The 17,580-nt window shown below is 40.7% G+C and overlaps 1 protein-coding gene across 3 annotated transcripts in view; it reads right to left on the reverse strand.

The window, feature by feature from the left end:
- Positions 1-1,152: 1,152 nt before the first annotated feature.
- The window catches only part of Nup160 (nuclear pore complex protein Nup160), a 418,270-nt gene continuing 401,842 nt past the window's right edge, over positions 1,153-17,580 (reverse strand). For all 3 annotated transcript variants that reach the window (XM_070084997.1, XM_070084995.1, XM_070084996.1), the window contains exon 20: positions 1,153-2,555. In XM_070084997.1, the coding sequence (XP_069941098.1) occupies positions 2,466-2,555 (90 nt within the window). In that variant the 3' untranslated portion in view covers positions 1,153-2,465. The remainder of the gene's footprint in view (positions 2,556-17,580) is intronic.

The following is a 17,580-nucleotide window of genomic DNA, read 5'->3' on the forward strand; positions in this document are numbered from 1 at the left end:
TTCTCCACCAACCCTTCCACATCCTCACCACTCACATCCAACCCCATGGACTTCCCCAAAGACACAATAGATTCCACAACAGGTGTAGGGTCCTCAGGGGCAGCCTCAAACCCTTCAAAATCCTTCTCGAGGACACATTCTGGCCACAATTTTCTCCAAGAAGAATTCAAAGTCCTGGAAGTCGCTTCCTGCCAAGCCTTACCCATAAGGCTTATGCAGTTGTAGATAATGAAGCGATTCCTCCAGAACTCTCTTAGGGTCAATTCAGTGTCTGAGGTCACTTCAAAGCACCTTTGAAACACTGCTCTTGTCCAGAGTTTTTTGAAATTAGAAATGACCTGCTGGTCCATGGGCTGGATGAAAGGAGTGGTGTTAGGAGGCAAGAACTTCACTTTTTAAAATTGAAAGCCCTAGACAATTGGTCTACCAAGTTTGGATGGTGAGCAGGAGCATTGTCCATTACCAGGAGGCACTTGAGTGGCAATTTATTTTCCAAGAGGTATTTTTTCGCACTTGGGCCAAACACTTCACAGACCCAGCCAATGAAAAGTTGCCTCATGACCCATGCCTTATGATTAGCTTTCCGCGTCACACACAATTTACTCTTGACGACATTGTTTTTCTTGAACACTCTGGGATTTTCAGAGTAGTACACCAGTAAAGGCTTCACTTTGAAATCCCCATGAGTATTAGCACAGAACAAAAGAGTTAGCCTGTCTTTCATAGGCTTGTGTCCTGGCAGTGCCTTTTCCTCCTCTGTGATGTAGGTTCTCTTTGGCATTTTCTTCCAAAAGAGGCCTGTTTTGTCACAACTGAACACTTGTTGGGGGTGGAATTCTTCAGTCTCTATGTACTCCTTGAATTCCTGCACAAATTTTTCAGCTGCATGTTTGTCTGAACTTGCAGCCTCACCATGCCTTACAACACTGTATGCCACTATGCTTCTTAAATCTGTCAAACCAGCCACTGCTGGTCTTAATTTCCCTAACATCAGCACTAGTTCCAGGGATTTTCTTTACGAGATCTGCATGCAACTGCCTTGCCTTTTCACAAATGATCGTCTCTGAAACACTATCTCCCGCTAACTGATCCACAACAACAACTTCACTGTATATTTATTAAGGTGAACAAACAACTATGACAAAGAAATAGAAGAGTTTCCATTTTTATTAGAAAATTTTAATTACACATCATTTGCAAAAAAAAAAAAAAAACACATTACACAGTAAAATAACTTTCAGCTGATGTTTACAAATGTTTGAGCATCAACAGTTGACCTTTCACACCAGAGATCAATAAAAATACAATAATCTCATACTGAAAGTACATTATTCATTCCTATAGTCACAGTGTCAGTAATGATTAAAATATTTTCCATAAAATACAATCTAAATTTCATAAATATGACAAAGCAATAGGTAACAGAAATATTGTGAATATTTTTTGAGAGTGGCATCACAACTGAACACAGATGTCACAAACTAAAGCTATGTATTCCTTACTCATTAGTTTTGCAAGTAAAAATGACATTGTTCTTTATTAGTACAGTACATTATAAATATTATGAAAAATAAATTCCACAATACAATGTAGTAAAAATCTAGTGGTAGTATATGCAAAACTTTAGTACAGTACTAACAATGATGGAACATGGCCAGCAGCTGTCCACCATGTAAACTGTGTCTGGCTGCAGCTGTCCACCATGTGAACTGTGTCTGGCTGCAGCTGTCCACCATGTGAACTGTGTCTGGCTGCAGCTGTCCACCATGTAAACTGTGTCTGACTGCAGCTGTCCACCATGTAAACTGTCTGGCTGCAGCTGCCCACCATGTAAACTGTGTCTGACTGCAGCTGTCCACCATGTAAACTGTGTCTGGCTGCAGCTGTCCACCATGTAAATTGTGTCTGACTGCAGCTGCCCACCATGTAAACTGTGTCTGGCTGCAGCTGCCCACCATGTAAACTGTGTCTGACTGCAGCTGTCCACCATGTAAACTGTGTCTGGCTGCAGCTGTCCACCATGTAAACTGTGTCTGACTGCAGCTGTCCACCATGTAAACTGTGTCTGGCTGCAGCTGTCCACCATGTAAACTGTGTCTGACTGCAGCTGTCCACCATGTAAACTGTGTCTGGCTGCAGCTGCCCACCATGTAAACTGTGTCTGACTGCAGCTGTCCACCATGTAAACTGTGTCTGGCTGCAGCTGCCCACCATGTAAACTGTCTGGCTGCAGCTGCCCACCATGTAAACTGTGTCTGGCTGCAGCTGCCCACCATGTAAACTGTCTGGCTGCAGCTGCCCACCATGTAAACTGTGTCTGGCTGCAGCTCAGTACTCCACACTAAGGTGGGTGCTCATTATTATATAAAAATTTTACAAACATTGAAAAGTTGAACATTGTACTTGACAGGATACAAACTGTGCTCATATACATGCCTCAAAGTGTACTCTGATAGATGACAAACTCATTCCTGCAACAAAATAACTCTGCTCTGAGAGACTTGCTCCAGTTCTTGACGGTACACTTTTAATCGATAATGAAGATGCGCTGACAACTGCAGAAGGAAAGTAACCATGTATTAATAAAATAAATGAAAATTCAAAATAAATAAACTAGAAAAATATAAATTGAAGAATTCATAACATTTGTTCAAGCAAACCCATAATTTTTCAAGTAAAACAATTTTATTTATAGCATATTTTAATAGGTCATATCTAACACATTTATATGTAATTCATTCTCAATGTCAGGTATAAGCCTGACAATGATAATATTTTTTGTTTTAAAGAAGACAGATGTCACAATACAAGGCTGCTGGTCGCTGGTGCTACAGTGGAACCTTGGTTTTTGTCATTAACTCGTTCCAAAAAGTCTGACGAAAACTGAATTCGACAAAAAATCGAGCAATATTTCCCATGAGAAATAATGTAAATCCAATTACTCCATTCCAGACACCCAAAAGTATTAACAAAAAGTACATTTTAGAGAGAATAACTTTAGTTTTACATACAGAAAACAATGAGAAATAAATATAAAGGACTAAATAAATGGATAAATTTACATTTAATGTCACTTTTACCTTTACTGAAGACACTTGTTGGCATATGGAAGAGAGCAAGGAGGAAAGAGGGAGGAGAGGTTATCTCTACCACCATCACTATCACCCTCTACCGACGAGAAACAAAGCCAGACTGACTCAGAACACGTGGGATGCTTTGTGTGGGCACATGCAGACACGTTCGGCATGGCGGACTACTGTCAGCTTGACAAAAACTGAGGTGATGAATGAAAACTGGGACAAAATTTTTGACGAAAAAAAGTCCTCAAAAACTGAATTCGACAAAAACCAGGGCAAACGAAAACCAAGGCTCCACTGTAGTGGTTTTCTGGTGGAGTGATAAAACTGAATCATGTGATGTTTCAGTTTTATCACTACACTTCATAATACCAAGTATGTGATATACATCTGCAATAAATGATTAGTGGAGTTCACAAAGTCTTGATAAGTATTATGCAGAATTAGGTGTTGATGGCTTGAGTGAGCTGAACACAGCTGCCTCTGCCCTAGCTGAACACAGCTGCCTCTGCCCTAGCTGAACACAGCTGCCTCTGCCCTAGAACACTACTGCACAAAGTGAAAGACACCCGTATATTTAAAGAAGAAATGTTTATGCTCAGCATTTTGGACAGAATGAAGGTAGCAATATGACAAAACTTACTAAGGTATTAAAAGGTTAAGGATGAAATGGTAAGTATCATGATAATGTTTAGTATAATAAAGACCAAAAGGCAGATTTCTTTAATAAAGAAGCTAAATTGAAAACCTCAACATTTTCCCCATCTTATAAACACATGTGTAGGTGCGCACACACTGACACATGCACAGACACATGCACACGCACACATATGCACACACGCACAAACATATACACTCACCCTGATGACACTAAAGGACAATAGAGCAGGGGAGGATATGATAACATACAAAATACTGAGAGGAACTGACAGGGTTAACTGGGGCAGAATGTTTCAGAGATGGGACTCACAAACAAGAGGGCACAACTGTAAGTTGAAAACTCAGACAAGTCACAGGGATGTTAGGAAGTATGTCTTCAGCCTTAGAGTTGTCAGAAAGTGGGGCAATCTGGAGAGTGTAGTAGTAGTAGAAGAGGGACAATAAGGCTATACACAAGTACATATACAATATACGTACATATACTTGCCAAGAGCTGTGATTCAATCCCTGCAACCACATACAGGCGAGTACATGTTCACACACGCACAGACACATGCACATGGCATGTGCATGCATTAACGCGCGCGCACACATATGCACACGCAGGACTACAAAGAGACCTCGACAGATTGCAAGCCTGGTCCAGCAACTGGCTACTCAAACCTAACCCTGCCAAATGCAAAAGTCATGAAGATCGGGGAAGGGCAAAGAAGCCAGCAGACAGAGTATAGGCTAGGTGGCCAAAGACTGCAAACCTCACTCAAGGAAAAGGATCTTGGGGCAAGTACAATACCGAGCACATCTCCTGAGGTGCATATCAACCAGATAACTGCTGCAGCATATGAGTGCCTGGCAAATCTGAGAATAGCATTCTGATACCTCAGTAAGGAAGCATTCAAGACTCTGCACACCGTGTACATCAGGACCATACTGGCGTATGCAGCACCAGTTTGGAACCCACACCTGGTCAAGCACATCAAGAAATTAGACTAGTTCCAGAGCTAAGGGAAATGTCCTATGAAGAAAGGTTAAGGGAAATCAGCCTGATGACACTAGAGGCCAGGAGGGTTAGGAGAGACATGATAATAACATACAAAATACTGCAAGGAATTGACAAGGTAGACAAAGACAGTATGTTCAGATGGGACACAGAAACAAGTGGTCACAATTGGAATTTGAAGACCCAGATGAATCAAAGGGATGTTAGGAAGCAATTCTTTAGTCATAGAGATGTCAGGAAGTGGAATAGTCTGGTCAGTGATGTAGTGGAAGCAGAAACCATACACAGTTTTAACACGAGGTTTGACAAAGCTCATGGAACAAGGAGAGGACGTAGTAGCGATCAGTGAAGAGGCAGGGGCAGGAGCTATAACTTGACCCCTGCAACCACAAATAGGCGAGTACAAACAGATGAGTACACAGTTAAGAGGCAGGGCCAGGATCTATGACTCAACCCCTGCAATCACAATTGGGCAAGTACACCTGGTCAAAAATGTTAAGAAAATAGATGAAGCACAAAGGTTTGCAATAAGACTAGTGCTGGAATTAAGGGGGTATGCCCCACTAGGGGAGGTTAAGGGAAATCAACCTGTCAACACTGGAGAACAGGAGGGATACAGGGACATTACAATGACATAAAATACTGAGAGGAATTGACAAGGTGGATAGGGACAGAATGTTTCAAAGATGGGACACAGCACAAGGGGTCACAAATGTAAGCTGAAAACTCAGATGAGTCAAAGGGATTTTAGGAAATACTTCTTCAGAGATGTCAGGAAGTGGAACAAGCTGAAAAATGATGTAGTGGAGGCAGGATCCATTATTATTATTATTATTATTATTATTATTATTATTATTATTATTATTCTTTCTTTCAATGTACAAGCCGTATCCCACTGAGGTGGGTGGCCCAAAAGGAAAAAGGAAAGTTTCGCCTTTTAAATTTAGTAATATATACGGGAGAAGGGGTTACTAGCCCCTTGTTCCCGGCATTTTAGTCGCCTCTTACGACACGCATGGCTTATGGAGGAAGAATTCTGTTCCACTTCCCCATGGAGAATTATTATTATACAAAAGAAGCACTAAACCACAAGGGCTATACAGCGCAGCAGGGCAGGGAAAGATGCAAGGGTATTGGGTAGCAAGAGGGAGAGGGATGATTATTAGGTTATGGAGTACAACGGGACAGTGGACGACGCAGGGGTAGAGGGTAGCAAGAGGTTGAGGCAGAAAAGACTGAGGGGAGTGCTAGAGGCATCATCATCAGAGTTTGTGTAGTAAATCAGTTGCTGTCAAAAAGTCAATGAGAGAATCTGGATTAACCCTTTCAGGGTCCGTCCCGTAGATCTACGGCTGTTCGGTGAGTGTCCAAACCGTAGATCTACGCCAAAATTCTAGCGCCGTCAAATTTAGCGCAAAAGCGCTCATAGGCCTACATGTGAGAGAATGGGTCTGCGCCGTGGGTGTGCGCCATAAACAAAAAATCTAGGCACCTGCATAGCATTGTGGGAACGCCGGCTCAGTCACCCTTGTTCACCATGCCTCGTCGCAAGTCAGCTCTCACTCCCCGGAAAATTGGGACTCTCCTCTTCCTGTCTGATAGTTCTGACACTGATGGAAGTGGAAATGAAGACGAATTCTACGGCTTTGATAAGTTAGTGACCGAAAATAATGACCAGGATATCGATAATAGTGCAGAAAACCCCGACGATCCTCGACCTTCTACCTCTGGTGTGGGCACTCGTGACTCACGGTCGGGTGTTCCTAAACGTAAGAGAAAACTAATATTTTCCCGTGGCCTGGCCTCTGACTTCAGTAATGACGATGATTCTGACGTGGATTGTGATTTTATTGCGCTCGACGATCATTCGAGTAGTGATAGTGAGGAAACATATTCACCAGTGAAGCGTTGGTATGTTTGCCGCCGCATGCGCTCGGGTAGTGTACCCTATGCTGTGCCCAGGGGACGGAGTACATCCCGGAGTACATCCCGGAGTACATCCCGTGGCCCTACACCCGTTTTAGGTAGTGATAGTGAGGATGATGTGGCTACACTTGGCATGGATGGGCCACAGGCATCAGTGGATGGTGTTAGTGGGGCTGGTGGTGGTAGTGGCACCGCCATGCATGACTCACTGTGCCACGCGGGGACCCACGCTGCTGACTCGTCAGTTCAAGGACAAAGCGGAGCGTCACCCACCAGCCCGCCACAACCACCCGTACAACCAGCCTATGATGTCCAGTATCCACCAGCAAACCGTATCTGGGATTGGCAGCAAAATCCCAATTTTGTTCCCAGCCCTCACCACTTTGATGACTCTCAAAGTGGAATTCTACCTACCTGTCCCCTTGGAACCACGGCCAATGAACTGGAATTCTTTGAATTATTCTTTGACCAGCCATTGATGGAAATTATTGTCAGGGAAAGTAATAAGTATTTTCAGTACACCATGGCAAATACGATCTTATCACCACAGTCAAGACTACACAGGTGGAAAGAGATGACTGTTGCAGAAATGTATTTGCCTTTTGCAACAATAATGCTTATGCCTCACGTCTATAAGCATAATATAAAAGCATACTGGTCCACAGATTGGCTAATTTGTACCCCATCCTTCAGTGAAATAATACCAGTGAACAGGTTTATCTTACTGTTACGTATGTTGCACTTCTCTGACAAAACCAGGCCTGACAGAAGTGACAGGTTATACAAGATTAGAAATGTTTTCATGTATCTCAAACAAAAGTTCAGGATATACTTTTATCCATTCAAGAATCTTGTAATTGACGAGTCTTTGATTTTGTTCAAAGGTAGACTGTCATTCAAGCAGTATATACCGAGCAAGAGGAACCGCTTTGGTATAAAATTGTTTGTACTCTGTGATTGTGACAGTGGCCTGGTGTTGGATATTGTTGTATACACGGGTAGTAAAACATTGAAAGATACCAAGATGTTATTGGGTATATCAGGTGACGTAGTGAGAAACATGATGGCACCTTATCTTGGTAAGGGCCATACATTATATACCGATAACTGGTACACAAGCCCATTACTCAGTGATTTCATGCGAGTGAACAAGACAGATGTGTGTGGCACAGTACGTTCTAATCGTAAACATATGCCCAGGCTCAACGCAGGTGTTCGTGGTGATGATGTGCAGGTGTTTACTGCCAATGACATCATGGCATTACGGTGGCATGACAAACGAGATGTCACATTGTTGACAACCATTCACCATAATGAAATGCAAGACAGTGGCAAAGTTGATCGAGTGACTAATGAACGTATTCGAAAACCAGTGACAGTGATTGATTATACACAAAACATGCGCTTGGTTGACAAGTGTGACATGCAGATTGGTTTTGTTGACTGTGTTCGTAAGAGTTACAAGTGGTACATGAAACTTTTCTTCCATCTCATGGACATTTCAATGCTGAATGCATATAATATGTACCAAATAAAGACTGGTAACAGACCACCGTATGGTGAATTTTGTTTGTCTGTTGTCAGACAACTCATAATGAAGTACCAGGTAACAACACCTGCAATACAACATGGTCCTCGAATTCATCACAATATACCCAAGCGTTTGAGGAGAGAAGGTGATCATTTCATAATACAGCTTCCTTCAACTCAAAAGAAATTTGCTCAGAAGAGATGCATTGTCTGTGCACAAACAAAACGATGGCAACAAAGACGCAAAGACACTCGGTTTATGTGTGAGGAATGTAAGGTGCCTCTGTGCATGGTGCCTTGTTTCAAGGAGTTCCACAAGCTCCAGCAGTTCTAAAACCATGTCCAGTGGTTGTAAATATGTAAATATATGATAGAACATTAGTATTATACAATATTTGTGCATGTTTATTGTAATAAACAACAGTGGTAAACAATAATATGATAATAACTTTAGTGCGGTTATTGTGTTCAATACAGTGAGTATATATATATCAATTATATACAGTATTGGTCTCTCAGGCCCCAAATGTTAGTAGGAATAGAAAAAAATTGGAAAAGAAAAGAAAAAAACAACTAAAACAACAAAATAATATAATACGCGTATGTGGAATTCGTCGATGTTGCCGCCACCACATCATTTTCTATAAACTTCTTGGCACTGTATCTCGGTAAATAATGATCAGATTCTATTTTTTTTTGTTTTATTACCTTCACAAAAATATGCTCTTTAATTCTGTAAGAAAAAATTATTTTTTTTTTTTCAAAATTTCTTGGACACTGGTGCGTGACTTCAGATTTTGGCCTTGGACCCTGAAAGGGTTAAAGGACGGTCCATCAGCAAGAAGGGAAGGTAAAGAAAGGGCAGCAGAGCGGAGACGGCATTGGAGGTAAATTATGTGTGCTCATTGATAGAGTGGGCAGTCCAACAGAATGTGGCTAACAGATAATGGAACCTGACAATTCTCACAGAGAGGAACAAGCCACCTCTCCATGAGATACCCCTGAGTAAAACTGGTGTGGCCGATGTGAAGACAGGAGACAGTAGTCTCCCAACCTCGACATTGATGACAAGAAGAATGGCCAGAAACCTACACTTGGTTTAATAGAATTAAGTTTGCTATGGAGCAGATCAGGCCAACGTTGTTGCCAACGGGGTGAAGGTGGGTAGCAATTACAGCAAAATAGTCCATGAACAGAACACCTATACATGAAACTGGGAGGTTATGTACTGCTGACTGTGCAGCAGTGTCTACCTGTGCATTGCCCTGAACATCAACATGACCATGGACCCAACAAAATACAATATTTTTGTGCTTGGTAGAGATACAGTGTAACCAAAGTTGGATACGAAGAACTAAGGGGTGTGTATCAAATTTTCGTATAGCCTGTAAAGAACTAAGGGAGTCTGAAGCGACCACAAATGGTGACACAGGCATAGATGCAATATGGATAAGTGCTACAAGAATGGCACACAATTCAGCTGTAAAAATGCTAGCCAAGAATAGTAAATGCCCTCACATGACACTGTCCAGAAACACTGCTGCGAATCCAATGCCATCAGAAGACTTAGGACCATTGGTGTACACTGCAATGGCATGAGAATGAGAGCAGAAGTGGCCAAGAAAAAGAGAGCGGAAAGCTAACGTAGGCAGTTGGGCTTTCACGCATGGCAGTGGAAAAGAACAGACACAAGCAGCTGGAACTTCTAAAAAGGGGTAGGTAAAAGTGAGATGCTACATGAACATATAAAGGTGGTAACTGAAAGAAGACAACAGCGAATGTAGGCAAAGAGAAAAGGGACAGAGTAAACAGGGGAGACGAACAAATAAAGAACATCTACTAACATCAGTGACTATCCTATACAGTGCTACCTCGGGATACAAACTTAATTCGTTCCAGAAGGCCATTCGAGTGCCAAGACCGAATGAATTTGTTCCCATAAGGAATAATGGAAATTAGATTAATCCATTTCAGACCCCCAAAAATACACTTACAATAACATACACTTACATAAATACACTTACATAATTGTTTGAGTTTTCAGCTGTTCATATCCCGAGGTACCACTGTATATGGAAGGATTGCGGAGGTCATGAGAGCAAATATAACAGCGAAGGCAATGAGCATCACGGCGATTGGACAAGAATGGAATATTCGCTTCTGCACAGAGGCTCTCAACCAGTGAAAAGCGAAAAGCACCAAGGCATAAACATAGTTCCTGGTGATGGATGGGATTAAGGCTAGAGAGAATTGTAGGAGAGGCCGCCAAATAGATCTGGTCACCATAATCAAGCTTCGATAAAATTAGGGCTGAATGTAATCAAAGGAGAGTTCTACGATCAGCCCCCATGAAAGATGACCAAGGGTTTTAAGAAGGTTCAGCTGGCTATGACAAGTTGCCTTCAGAGAGGTAATGTGAGGTTTCCAGGATAACCTACTGTCAAACAGAAGGCCGAGAAACCTGACCTTATCACATTCTGGGATACACGAGCCATATATAATAATAATGGATGATCAGAGATGACTGAACGTCTAGTGAAAGTAATTTGGTGAGTTTTACTACTAGAATATTTAAACCCACAAGTGGTGGCCCAATTGAAAACATGGTTGACTGCATGCTGGAGAGAAACTGCAATGAAGTGACAGTCAGCACCTGCACAAGCTATAGCAAAGTCATCAACAGAGTGATGACCAAATATTGACGGGAAGAACAGAGGTCAGATCATTTATAGCAAGGAGAAAAAGTTTTGTGCTCAAGACATATCCCTGGGGGACACTGTCAGCTTGGACAAAATCCGGACATGAAAATGTCTTTCAGTTAAGAAGTTCTCAAGGAAAAATGGGAGATTGCCTCGGAGGCCTAAGGAGTGGGCCTGGGCCAAGATATTTTACCTCCAAGTAATGCCATATGCCTTCTCAAGATCAAAAAAATGGTAATAACCGAGTACGTAGTTATTGACAAAGGCATTGCGGACATACGTATCTAAGAGTAGTAAGGGATCAATGGTAGAATGGCCATATTGACTAGTGGAGAGACTCTTGTCTCTCTCTAAATACCACATCAAATTTCGATTTACCATATATTCCATCACCTTGCAAACTGCACTGGCAAGAGCAATGGGACGATAGTGGGAGGCATCATGTCCTGCAGTACCTGGTTTGTGGAAAGGGAGAACAATGGCAGATTTCCACAGCTGGGGAAGATTTTAATTAAAGAGTCATAAGAGGACTGCAAGGGCTGACTGATGTGAATGCTGTAACATCTGAATATGAATGCAGTCAGGCCCAGCTGCCGATGATCGGCAAGCTGAGAGTGTTGCCTCCAGTTCCAGAAGTGAAAAAGGCACATTATAAGATTCTTCTCCGACAGAAGAAAAGTTTAAGGGCTCTAAATCTCTGGCAGACTTTGAGGAATGAAACAAGAGGCATAGATGAAGCCCCTGAGAGATATGGGCAAGACGATTACCAGTTTCGGTGGCAAAGGCAAGAGGGTTTGCTGTATCAACACCGGCAAACCAAAGAACACGAGCCAGGTCGGTAGAGTATTTACCACTCCATTTCCGTACTTTTTTCCAGACAGCACTCACAGAGGAAGCGGAGGTAATGGTGGAAACAATCTCGTCAGCAAGTGCATTTAGTATCACGGATGACACGGCGAGCAACCGCTTGGTACTGCTTAAAATCAAGAAGTCTCTCTGTGGTTCTATTGTACTGGTATCCCTTTCAGGGTTGAAAGGCCCTCTCTTAACCCTTTCAGGGTTTCAGCTGTACTAATACGGCTTACGCACCAGGGTTTTTGACATACTAGTATGCCTAAATTCTATCACCCTCAAATCTAGTGAAAGCTGGTAGGCCTACATATGAAAGAATGGGTCTATGTGGTCAGTGTGTGCAGTATAAAAAAAATCCTGCAGCACACAGTGTATAATGAGAAAAAAAAAACGTTCACTGTGTTTTTCGATTAAAACAGAGACTTTGCACTGTATTTTTGTATGGAATTTATTGTTGTATTCTAGTTTTCTTGGTCTCATTCTATAGAATGAAAGACATATTACAGAAATTGAGATGATTTTGACTGATTTTACAATGAAAAGTACCTTGAAATTGAGCTCAAAGTAGCAGAAATGTTCAATTTTTACCAAAGTTCAAAAGTAAACAAATAATGCCGAGCGTCCAATACACGTCAACTGGTGAGTCTAATATTCTTTCACAAGTGCGCCGATATTATTTATACCATTTTTTACACTAATACAGTTGTCTGCATAACAGTAAATCTTCTATTTTTTGTGAGAATAAAAATTCAAAGTGGAAAGCAAAAGAATGTAAGAGGGGCGTTGGGACGTGACTAACGAACAGAGGAAATGTCATTTTAGTGCCAGGAATGTCTTTCTTGTTTATTCTGGACCCTATTTGGAAATTGGCATTTTTTGAAATTTGTGTGAAAATGGCAAAATTGCTAAATTTTGAACACTGTATTGGATAGTTGAAATTGGTAAATGGGTGGTTTCTTGCACTCATTCAATAGAAAAAATGGAGTTCTAGCGAAATAGTTATGATTTTTGTCGACTAGTACAGTGGAATTGGCCGAAAATTGGGCTCAAATTCAATTCAATTCAATTCAAACTTTATTCTCTATAAGTATTACAATGCTGAGTTTACAGAATTTGGTTATTGTGTGGTTTATATGTAGTAAAATAATAATTACAGAGTGTACCACTAGAACGCCTAGCATGGCTAGGCATTTCGGGCAGACTTATATTAAATCTTAGGTTCAAAATGTTACAGAATTATGAGATAAGTTGGTATTATGGCTAAGTGACTAAATACTAGTTGTGAGTTTAGCAATGTGAATGCTTTTGTTTTGGCACTATACATAGTTTCAGTATTGGAGTATCACAGGCCAACTTTTGACTAGTTAAGATTGATTATTTTGAGATTGAGATTGATATTTCTGTTTATGGTCAAATGGGTGAGTGAGTGTAAGTGTGAACCACCAGGTGGTATTCGTATTATTAGTTGACAGGGTGTATCAGGGAGATAAGATGTTTTCTGATGGTAGTTTTGAAGGTGATGAATGTGTCTGCAGTTTTGGAATTTTCAGGTAGGGTGTTCCAGATTTTAGGGCCTTTGACATACATTGAATTTTTGTAAAGGTTTAGTCGGACACGGGGAATGTCATAGAGATGTTTGTGTCTGGTGTTGTGCCTATGGGTTCTGTCACAACTATCAAGAAAGCATTTTAGGTCAAGGTTAATATTGGAATTTAAGGTCCTGTAGATGTAGATTGCACAGTAGTAAGTGTGGATGTACTGAACAGGGAGTAAGTTTAGATCTATGAAGAGTGGGGGGGTGTGTTGCCAGGGATGAGATTTAGTGATTATTCTTACTGCGGCTTTTTGTTGGGTTATTATTGGCTTTAGGTGTGTTGCTGCAGTTGAACCCCAAGCACAGATAGCATAGGTGAGGTATGGATATATAAGTGAATGGTATAGTGTGAGAAGGGCAGTTTGTGGCAAGTAGTATCGTATCTTGGAGAGGATCCCAACCGTTTTGGATACTTTTTTGGTTATGTGTTGGATATGGGTGCTGAAGTTCAGGTTGTTGTCGAGGTATAGGCCTAGGAATTTGCCCTCATTATGCCTGGTAATTAGAGTGTTGTCGATCTTAATGTTAATTTACGCATCTCCTGCTCTGCTACCAAACATAATGTAGTAGGTTTTGTCAACATTAAGCCTAAGTTTATTGGCTGTCATCCAAGTCGATATTTTGATCAGCTCCTCATTAACAATGGTGTTGAGGGCTGCAAGATTAGGGTGAGAGATGACATAAGTCATGTCGTCAGCAAAGAGAATGGGGTTCAGGTGTCGAGATACGTTTGGAAGATCATTGATGTATATGAGGAAGAGCAGGGGACCAAGGACACTTCCCTGCGGAACTCCAGTATCAAGTGGCTGTGTTGTTGATGCTGTGTCTTTAATGGTGACATACTGATACCTATTAGTAAGGTAAGATTTGAAATATGCAAGCGCATGGCCTCTTATACCATAATGGTCAAGTTTGTGGAGTAGGATGCTGTGGTCTACTGTGTCAAAAGCTTTTCTTAGGTCAATAAAAATTCCTAGTGGATATTCCTTATTTTCCAATGCTGTGTAAAGCAGATCTAGCATTTTTATAATTGCATCGTTAGTGCTTTTATTTTTCCTGAATCCAAATTGGCAGGGGTTGAGTATGTTTTGTGACGTTATAAATGAATATAGTCTCCTGTGCACGAGTTTCTCAAAGATTTTGGATAGCAATGGTAAGTTTGATATTGGCCTATAGTTGTTTAAATCTGTAGGGTCACCACCTTTATGTATTGGTGTAACCCTTGCCGTCTTGAGTAGTTTCGGGAAGGTGCTAGCTTCTAGTGACTTGTTAAAAAGCAATGAGATAGTATGAGAGAGGACATGGGCCACTCTCTTGTACAATAATGGTGGGACATGAGACAGATTCCCTGAGTTATTTTTAAGTGACTTTATAATCTCGGTGACTTCCGTGGGCTCAGTTGGAGCAAGATAGAAGGAATTTGGGAAATTCCCATCTAGGTAGTCCCCGGCATGGGCATTGGTACGTGGGATTTTATTGGCGAGATTAGAACCTATGGTTGAGAAGAAGTCGTTTATCTTGTTAGCTGTGTCGGTGGGTTGCAGTGGTGTTTCATTAGGTTTAGTTAGGACAATATTCTTGTTTTTTTTCAGTTTGTGGGTCCCTAGAATCTGAGAGAGTGTTTTCCAGGTCTTTTTTATATCTCCTCTTGTGTCAGTGAATCTACTGGAGTAGTATAGTTGTTTGGCTTTCTTTATTACTTTGGTGAGAACTGATGAATAGTGTTTAAGAATATCTTTGTGTATTAAGCCCTGTCTATATTGCTTTTCATATTGGTGTTTCTTATCAATGGATTTCAGAATGGTGCTGGTTAACCATGGGCAACCAAGCCGTTTGTTTGTGATCTGTTTCGTTTTTATAGGACAATGTTTGTTGTATAGTCTAAGTAGTTTGTTAAGAAAAATGTCTGTCCAGTCGTCAGTACCATAGGCCTTGGAGAATTCTGTAGGCCAGTCAACAGTCTCTAGGTCAGCTGTGAACTTCCTTATTGAGGCCTCATCATGGAGTCTAAATGAGACTTTGTTGTATTCAAGTGGTGGTTTACTAATGTTTGTCAAGAGGAAGGTAGGGTAGTGGTCTGATGTGCTATCTGTGATTATCCCTGATTTAAGGGGGGCTAGTATATTGGTTCATATGTGGTCTATTATGGTTGCACTTGTTTCAGTGAGCCTGGTTGGTTTAGTTATTGTTGGTATGAGAAGTGTGTTGTTCATATTGTTGATGAAATCAGTTACAGGCTGATCATCTAGTAGGCCAAGGTTGATGTTGAAGTCTCCAGCTAAGAGAAGGTGGTGCTTATTCATTTGTCTGTTTGTTATTAGTGCCTTTAATTTCTCACTGAAGTTTGGGATGTTAGTGTGGGGTATCCGGTAAATGGCACCGATTGTTATAGGCGTCTTAAGGTTTTTTACAGTAAAATTAGCAAAAATGTATTCTCCATATTCATCACTAAAGCAATTGGTGCTGATACAAGATAATTGGTTAGAGTAATAGATTGCAATACCACCCCCAACTTGGTTTGGTCTGCAGTTGTGGATTGCTGTGTATCCTGGTAGAGGGTAGATATCTATTGTGTCCTGTTTTAGCCAGGTCTCGGTAAGAATAATGCAGGAGAAGGGTGTCTTTAGTGATTCAAGGAGTGCCAGGAGATCATCATAGTGTTTGCTTAAGGACCTGATGTTGTAGTTAAGTACTGATAGACTTTTATCATTGTTTAGGATAGTGCTGGCTTGTGATGCTGTGTAGTAAAGGCAGTTACTTTCCAACAGGTTTTGATTGTGTGTCAGATTATGTAGGTTTAGATCAGGGTCAACGTGATCAATCATCTTCTAGGTTTAAATTATGGTTATTTATATCCTGAGTTGTGTATTGAGTTTTAGTACTGATATCTGTAGTGGTGGGAAGTTTGGACAAGTATATAGCTATAGCATTTTGGTCATGTAGAGTATAGTCACTAATACACATAATGAAGTTGGTGTTGTCTATGTGTTGTGCTGGAATGAGCTAAAGTACAACTAGGTATAAACTAATAATATAAAAATACAAGTTAAAAATAGCACAAGACTCTCACTTGTAATTGCACTAAGGTCTAATGTAATGACTTTGGTATAGTCTATGTATTGACCTAGAGTGAGCAATAGTACAACTAGGTTTAATCTAATAATGTAGAAATACAAATTAAAAATAGCACTAGGCTCTCACTAGTAATTACACTATGGTCTAATATAATGACTTTGGTACTGACTAAGTATTGAGCTAGAATGAGCTATAGTACAACTGAGTTTAATCTAATGATATAAAAAAGGCACAAGACTCTCAGTTGTAATTGCACTAAGGTGTTATATAAGTTGTTTACAAGAATTAGAGTATAACTAGATTTAAATTGACAAGATAAAATATACAAGTTAAGGTAGTGAGGAGTGTCAAGTGCCCCTCTGCATATACCCATGTTTCAAAGAATTCCACAAGCTGCAGCAGTTCTAGGAACATGTTTAGTGACTGTACATATGTATATATATTACGGAACAATAGTAATAAACATTGTTTTGTATTGTTTCTTTGTGTAAACAAAGTGTATACACAAACTAATAGTGATAAAGTTTGTTCTGTTATTGTGTTGTAAACAATGAGTGTATATTTGAACAATGCACCTTACATTGGTCTCACAGGCCACATAAGTTACCTGGAACAGAAAAATATTGAAAAATGCAAGAAACCTTTGAATTACAGTAAATAAAAGAATACCGGGTGGGCGGCAGTCGCCGCTGTTGCCGTACGCACGTTACTTTCTGCAAACTTTGCGGCTCTATATCTTGATAAGTACTGATGGCAAAAAAATTTTTTTAGGCTTAAAACACTCAGAAAAATATTCCTAACATTTTCATAAGAAAAAATAACTTTTTTTTTTTTCAAATATTTGGCGACATAGAATGACAGTTTCAGAGAGGGGCCTGAAACAGTCAAAGGTTTAAACAACCACGGTGACATCACACATCCTTGTCTAAGGCCTACTTTTACTGGGAAATAATCTCCCTCTTTCCTACATACTCTAACTTGAGCCTCACTATCCTCGTAAAAACTCGCCACTGCTTTCAGTAACCTACCTCCTACACCATACACCTGCAACATCTGCCACACTGCCCCCCTATCCACCCTGTCATGTGCCTTTTCCAAATCCATAAATGCCACAAAAACCTCTTTAGCCTTATCTAAATACTGTTCACTTACATGTTTCACTGTAAA

The sequence above is a fragment of the Cherax quadricarinatus genome, chromosome 14 (genome assembly GCF_038502225.1).
Source record: "Cherax quadricarinatus isolate ZL_2023a chromosome 14, ASM3850222v1, whole genome shotgun sequence".
Classification (NCBI taxonomy): Eukaryota; Metazoa; Arthropoda; class Malacostraca; order Decapoda; family Parastacidae; genus Cherax; species Cherax quadricarinatus.